At 36.1% G+C, this 7733-nt stretch overlaps 1 protein-coding gene across 2 annotated transcripts in view; it reads right to left on the bottom strand.

Moving 5' to 3' along the window:
• Positions 1 to 631: 631 nt before the first annotated feature.
• Positions 632 to 7733, bottom strand: part of LOC106054481 (tectonin beta-propeller repeat-containing protein 2-like) — a 29545-nt gene continuing 22443 nt past the window's right edge. For both annotated transcript variants that reach the window (XM_013210358.2, XM_056022706.1), the window contains exons 15-19: positions 7100 to 7333; positions 6181 to 6371; positions 3761 to 3851; positions 3011 to 3160; positions 632 to 1995 (exon numbers count right to left, since the gene is read on the bottom strand). In XM_013210358.2, the coding sequence (XP_013065812.1) occupies positions 1835 to 1995; positions 3011 to 3160; positions 3761 to 3851; positions 6181 to 6371; positions 7100 to 7333 (827 nt within the window). In that variant the 3' untranslated portion in view covers positions 632 to 1834. The remainder of the gene's footprint in view (positions 1996 to 3010; positions 3161 to 3760; positions 3852 to 6180; positions 6372 to 7099; positions 7334 to 7733) is intronic.

The raw sequence follows: 7733 nt of genomic DNA, 5'->3' as shown, positions 1-7733 counted from the left end.
TTTTAACACAGGACCCCAGGTTCAGAAGCCAAGTGCTTAACCACTCAGCCACCGCTCCTCCCGGTTATTATTTACTAAAAAAAATTATAAAAGTAACTAAATATTGTTACAACTTTAGGGAAGATGTGGGGTATGGTGGTCGAGCAGTAAAGTGCATGGCTTCCATACCAAGGGGTGTCAGGTACAAATCTCATAGAAGACTGGGATTTTGAACTTCAGGAAAACAAAGATGTCCTGAGTCCACCCAACTCTGATGGGTATCTGTCATTACTTGGGTAAAGTTGTTGTGGCCACATGACGCCCTCGTTCACATCATCTGCCCTATGAATCACAAAGTCTGAAGTACTTTACTCTATGGAAAATATACCCAAAATTAAGCAATATATAGACTTTTTATATAATCAGAATAGTTATGTATAAATACAAGGCGCTCTAGGCCAAACGGGAATATTCTATATCTAAATGTGTAGTTTTTACATATTACCAATTTTATATAAAACAATAAAAACAACAATTTAAACATATTTTACAACAGGAGTAAATACAATTGTTTTCAAACTAATCCTACAGAATTTAATCATTTCAATAAAAAAAAAATTGAAATGAAGAAATGAACGATTAACATGTTAAATGTAAAGCTCTCTGTATTTTATTTAGCGATTAATTCTATTAATAAACTCCTGAGATGTAAGTTAAGACAACTCTATCTCCAAATGATGACCTAAAATTTGAAGATTGCTTAGGAATAATTAAACGATATCTGACATATTCCTCTCAATAGCTATAAATCATCTTGATTTCAATCTATTTTGAAATGATCACAAAAGAAAGGGAAAAATATTCAAATGACATCAAACCTGCTGAAAACATTAAATATTTCTGGTAAATAAAAAAATATAACAACACATATAGTAAGTTAAAACAAAATATATATAAAAACTGCAATCTTTTAAAAAGAAAAAAAAAAGGATTGTTACAATTTTTTAGACATGTAAAAATACATTCTTTTAGAAGGAAAAAATTAATTTAAAATCTTAAATACTAAACAAAATTGCACTTAATAGAAAATCACACAAAAGGCTAGACTTGGATACTGTTTGTGCGCACCCACCTAAGCATACCAGATTTCCATTTAGAAAATTTTAAGTCTCTTTTTATCAGATTCTCTCAAAATTCCTCATTCTAATGAGTTGCGCCAATTACCCAGCAAGAATAGCTTTATCATAACATTTAACAAGATTTAATAAAACGTTTCTTATCCAAGCTTCACAAATGAAACACAAAATTTAAAGCAAAGAAATACTGCAACTTGTATGCGGAATAAACATAAACTGACCATATGAACATAAGATACTGGTTCCTTGGGATTTTAAAGCTTCAATATTTAGTTGAAAAATGTTATTATTATTATAGCTTTTTATATAGCGCTACTTTCATGCTTATAGCAAGGGGGTATCTAGGAGTTGTTTTTCCGTGCTGCCTTTAGGCGCTCAGTAAACACAACTCTGCCCGAGTCGGGTGTCGAACCTCGAGGCCCCTTCTAGGTAGCCAAGACAAGCCAAGCTCAAGCGCACTTAGCCTCTCGACCACGCTTCCCACATCCATTACTGCAGAAAGATACTATTTTCTTAGCAATGGTTTTGGTGATAAATAAGTGAAAATGTGTTAATGTACAATTGTATTGTATCATTTCTCTTTGGTTCAAATTAAAATAAACACATCTGAGCAATGAAGGGACAAAAAAACACAACTTTATGGCAATACACAAAACAATGATTACATCTTGGATCTCCCATTGATGTCCTCCCGAGCTCTATCACTACAATGTTAGTATTCAAACAATCTCCCAGTCTATGTCCTCGCTACAACTGTCAGTGCTATGCAGCCTCGTCACTGGCACTTCTCCTGTCTCATGCTGGCGAGTTAAGCTCCGCAAGCTGCACTGCATCAGCTGACACTCCCTGTTAATCCCCCACAGTTCATCAGCAGCAGACGCTGAAAAAATAAATATTAAGAAAATAATGAGATGGAAATTAATACTTTTTTTCTTCTACCCAGTGCTGCGTCTGCTGTGTTCCTTAGTCATCTTCAAGTGTAAGTCAGCAGTTCTCAAACTTTGTTAAGGACCATGGATAACCACTTGGACTAATTACTTGGACAGTACTAGAGATATTGATATTGATACCACTAAGATTAATCAGATTAGAATACTGTACAATAAAGAGATACAATGCAATTTGCTTGTAGACCATCACAGACATGATTACAAACCATAATAATGGTTCTCAAGCCACAAAAGTCTGCTTTCTTGGGGAGTACAAATAGAATAAGAAATCAACTCATGATTTAATAACTAACACCATCTTTATAATTATCTGTGCATAACACTGAGGTCACAGAACAGATGACCTTTACATCCTGTGCCCTACATATCCCAAGGTCTGAAAGGGGAACTTTACTGTTTACTTACTAACACTGAGGTCACAGAACAGATGACCTTTACAGCATGTGCCTTACAGATCCCAAGGTCTGAAAGGGGAACTTTAGTGTTTACTTACTAACACTGAGGTAACAGAACAGATGACCTTTACAGCATGTGCTTTACAGATCCCAAGGTCTGAAAGGGGAACTTTACTTTTTACTTACTAACACTGAGGTCACAGAACAGATGACCTTTACATCCTGTGCCTTACAGATCCCAAGGTCTGAAAGGGGAACTTTACTTTTTACTTACTAACACTGAGGAATCGCAGCAAAAGATTTTCTAGTATTCAGAAAGCAGCAAGTGCTACCAATTCTTAGTGTTCGAATGGAGGTTAGAGTTGCCAACTGTCAGAGTATGCTTGACTTGTCATATTTTCACATTATGCCATGATCAATGCATAACTCAAGTGTATTTATTAATTCCATTGAATATCCTTTTCTTAAAATGTCTCTCCAAATAGAAAAAAAATGTTACCCTAATCTCATGATAAAGTTTATAAATAACTAAATCCAAAACTCAAATGACCTGAAATTTTAATAAAGATTCCAGGTATCTTCTTCCAGTAGTCACCATAAGGTCTTTCTTTGGAGATGCCAAATCTGAAGAAAATTTCTCCATTTGAAGTCAGGGCCCAAACTCCAGAGTTGGTCAGAGCCAAATCAATGGCTTGTATTCCTGGATTAGATCAAAATAACTTTATTTGAATTAATATAATGAATCCAAATTTAGTTTTTAATGAAATTATTATCTTCTCTTATTTAAGCTACTTTTCTGCTAGGCAGCATAAGTTATTGTGCAAACAGATAGTTGTCTGATATGCTACAAATATGGACTGTTTCAATTTATATTTAACAAAAAACCCAGATCTATACTTAAAAGTGTTGGTTAAGCTAGATTAAGGTATTAAAGGTTGATCTATGAGGGATTAACTTAGTACATTCTACAAAAAAAAACAAAAAAAAAAAAAAACTCTAGCATTCTACTTATTGGGCTGAGAGGTAATCATCCTACTTACTGGGCCAAGAGGTAAACATCCTACTAACTGAGCTGAGAGGCAAACATCGAAATTACTGGGCCAAAAGAAAAAGATCCTACTTACTGGGCCAAGAGGTTCTAAACTAGTGTGTGGAAGAGTTTAGAAGTAAAAAATAGATGTAAGGAAAAGTGAGTCATTTTAATTTCTATCCAACTTTTCCCTTTACTTTTCATCTAAGAGGCAAAAATCAAGCAATAATTATATTTTAACTTGAATGAAATAAAAAAAAATGTCCATACCAGGTACATGTATCCACTCCAAACCGATTGGCATATCTTCTTTAATGCCTGCTCTAACATAGATCAGCCGACGATTGTCTATTGCCCAAACCTTGTAAACAAAATTAAAAATTAATTAAATTTTCAGTCTTTCTTTTTTACCAAATATGCAAACAATGTAATATGTTACTATATTGAAATAGGGACGCGCTGTGGCCGAGCGGTAAAGCACTTGGCTTCCAAACCGTGGTCCCAGGTTCGCATCCTGGTGAAGACTGGGATTTTTTAATTTCGGAATGTTTGGGCACCTCTGAGTCAAGGTGGCTTGAGTTCAAATGCTGAATCCAAGTGTACACTGAATTTCGGTATTTGTAGGGCGCCCCCTGAGTTCACCCATCTCTAATGGGCACCTGACATTAGTTTGGGAAAAGTAAAAGTGGTTGGTCGTTGTGTTGGCCACAAGACACCTTTGTTAACCGTACGCCACAGAAACAGATGACCTTTACATTCTCTGCCCTATAGACCACATGGTCTGAAAGGGGAACTTTATATTGAAATAAAGTGTGTGAATAGACAATGAATTGTAAAACAAGAGACAGTATTTGTGAAAGAAGGGAAGTAATCAGGGTGGGGGGGGGGGCTGGAGCTAATTCAATGCTTATTAATGTCATGGAATAAAAGAATGAAAGGTATTTATAAAAGTATGTGTCATGAATTCAAGAAACATTCAAGAAAAGTTTTGCATAAACAGGGATTCTGTTTTTTATTATAAAGTTAAAAAAGGTTAATTTTAATGGTCCAAACAAATGGGAATTCAGTTTGACTACAATGGTCTACCTCTGCATTACTACTTATAACAATAAAGAACACAAAATTGTTCAAAATTTCAAAGACATTCATTTATAATAATAAGGCTGCGGCTAGAGAAGTTGGCTGGGAAATCAGTGCTGAAAAAAGAAAGCCAAAATACGAATTTATGATGGAGATAGTAAGAGATGTAGCATACAGTTGAATGGGCAAAAATTAGAAAGAAGTTGATTCATTTAAATACCTAGGGGGAAAACATAACAAGAGATGATGAATAAAAAAAGAAAAAATCAGTTTAAACTTGGCATCGCTGCCAGGACCAAACTGTGGAAAATCTGGAATAGCAGCATCAGCTTCCAAGTAAAATTAAAACTGTATTCTCCGCTAGGGGTCTCTGTACTCCTGTATGGTTGTGAAAGTTGGACACAGAACACTGAGGCTGAGAGAAGAATGTCAAGCCTTTGAGAGTAAATGCTACAGAAAAATGCTGGGTGTCAGGACTGAGTTCTGGTCAGCCTGGATCTCCTGTTAACTGTAGAGGAGAAGGGGGGGAAATTCAGGTTGTTGACTTCAAAACTGTTATTGTTTTGGATTGTTTTACTTGGTGAGATGTTTTTGTTGAATGGAATGTAACTCATAATAAGGCAGTGTGGCTTTGTTCCTAGTCCAGGACAGTTGGACTTTTTGGATATAGATAGAGTTAAAGTGTAGACTCTAATTATTTTTCTGTGTTGTCACTATTCAGTCTATGGGATATTGAGCTGTTATATTTTAATTGATACTGGATATTTCAGTTGTCTGAACTGAGCCTGTATTATATTACAGCATATGTAATAAACATGTTATATGTCTGTGAATTGGCATTCTGAATCTTTATTTTGTCATTATATGTGTCATTACGGTATTGCCCAGGACTTGGGTACATTTAGTAATCAGCATTGAAGTACACATACGTATATTAGAGAGGAAAGGAGTCTTGACACTGGTATCAGATACCAGGAAAAGAAGACAAAAGAGTTTGTACTTTAACAAGTCAACACTCTGGGAGGAACTCCTAAATACTGTGAAGAGACGAGATATTGTCAGAAATCATCCTCTAAGATACAGTGGAGGGAGAACAAAGAAAGGGTCATCCAAAAGAAAAGCTGGTTGGATAATATTAAAGAATGGTAAAGTAAAAAAAAAAAAAATTTCCCTTTTCAGACCTTGCGATCTATGGGGCAGATGATGTTAAGGTCATCTGTTTCTTTGGCCAACGGTTAACGGGCAGGGTGTTATGTGGCCAGCACAACGACCAACCGCCTTTACTTTCCCCAAACTAAAGTCAGGTACCCATTAGAGTTGGGTTGACTCAGGGGCGCCCTCAAAATCCAGAAATTCAAAATCCCAGTCTTCACCGGATTCAAACCCAGGACCTCAGGTTCGGAAGCCAAGCACTTAACCATTCGACCACCACGCCCCCATAAAAGAATGGACCAGTCTTTTATCAGCTGCTGACCAGGAAAAGCAGAGGGAACTGTCACAGCACCCTTGTGAGGAACGTCAAGGAACAGACGAGAGGTAATAGTTTTTAAAAAAGGCTGCAAATTAAATGCGGTCTTGTCTTATCAGAGAGTGATACTAATAGTACTTACCATCCAGTCTAATGGTCCAACATGAACTCTGGTAAACACAATATCTCCAAATGTTTCAATCGGGAGCCACACAGGGTTTAAGTTGTTCTCGTCTGGAGCCCCAGCTCCTATTCTCTGATAGATGACACCCTCGGCTTCAACAGCCCAGACATACAGAGAATTGCAGGATAAGTGAACAAACTTGGCATCGCCTGTATTTATAAAACCATAAGTTCAGCGAAGAAAAAATTCTATGCACAAAACTAGTATCCTAGGTCAATTAAAATTACTTTTTAAAACTCTAGTTTTGTGTGTGTGTGTGTGTACTATATTATAATTTGATATACGGTACAAAACACTAAAGAAATTGGTATTTTTATTGATTTTGTAAAGCAAGTTTTACATATTATACCATAATCAGTTTAGGATGGCTGCCTGGTCGTGCGGTTTGCGCGCTGGACTGTCATTTGGATTTATTGATGGTCCCAGGTTCAAACCCTGTCGTTCTGCGAGAGGTTTGGACTAGAAAGTAAAATATCTTCAACTCTGAAGGAACATTCGAAACATGTAAAACATTTTACAAACAAACATTTTACTCTGACCCAATTTCTTGGTGGACATGGGAGGGGAGGAGGGGGTATCTGTGAGAGGGTTTCCCTGCTGCTGCTGCCTTTTGGCACTCAGCAAACACAACTCTGCTTGAGTTGCGATTTTAACTCGAGCCCTCCTTTTAGGTTACAAAGCAGTTTAGGCCTCTCAGCCTCACATCCCAAACGAAACATTAGAAAGATTCTTTGTGTAGGTAGAAAATGAGTTTGTGCTTATCTTCATACTCATAGAAAATAGCATTGAGTTCAACTTAGATCACAAAGGAGTTAATTAGCAATAATTTATATAAAACATTATTTATATAAAACGTTATGTCCATAATGATTCTGACCTAACTGTGAAATGTCGAGGTCAACCCAACTGCTTCCTTGAGGACAGTGTGGACCCATTCCAGCTCTGACCTTGACCGCTCCCTTGTCCGTCAATGCCCATGCTGCCACTGGACTCACGGAGATGCAAGTAAATTCCTCATGACTTGATGTCACTGGTATCATGGTTGCCTTTGAACGGGCTTGCTTGAAAGTGTAGATCTCCGATGTTTTAGTTAGTTGAGCCCAAACTAAGCCTTGATGGGGATGGTAATAAATATGCAAGTAAATTAATAATAATAATTATAATAATAATAGTAATAATATAAATCTTTATTATTTTTACAAAACTTGTATCAACTCACTCTGGTAAAAGGTTTGCACACAACATTTCTCCCACACCCAATCTCAGATCAATTTTAAATTTTGCACTATTATTTCTTGTACCTGACAAAACAAGAATCAATTTTTAAAAATCACCTAATTAATTAATTACTTACTGTTAATTTAACTTTGTCTTACCTTTGTGCATTACAATTAACAAAACATTAATTATAACAATATGGTAGCAAACAAAATATACATTCATACCAGAGTTTCCCTTAAACATTACATGAGAAGTTTACATCAGAAAGTTGAGAGTTTATTCAATAATTT

Source organism: Biomphalaria glabrata, chromosome 3, assembly GCF_947242115.1.
Source record: "Biomphalaria glabrata chromosome 3, xgBioGlab47.1, whole genome shotgun sequence".
In the NCBI taxonomy this organism is placed as follows: Eukaryota; Metazoa; Mollusca; class Gastropoda; family Planorbidae; genus Biomphalaria; species Biomphalaria glabrata.
The sequence above is the reverse complement of the archived record's forward strand: the minus strand, read 5'-3'. Positions and strand labels throughout refer to the sequence as shown.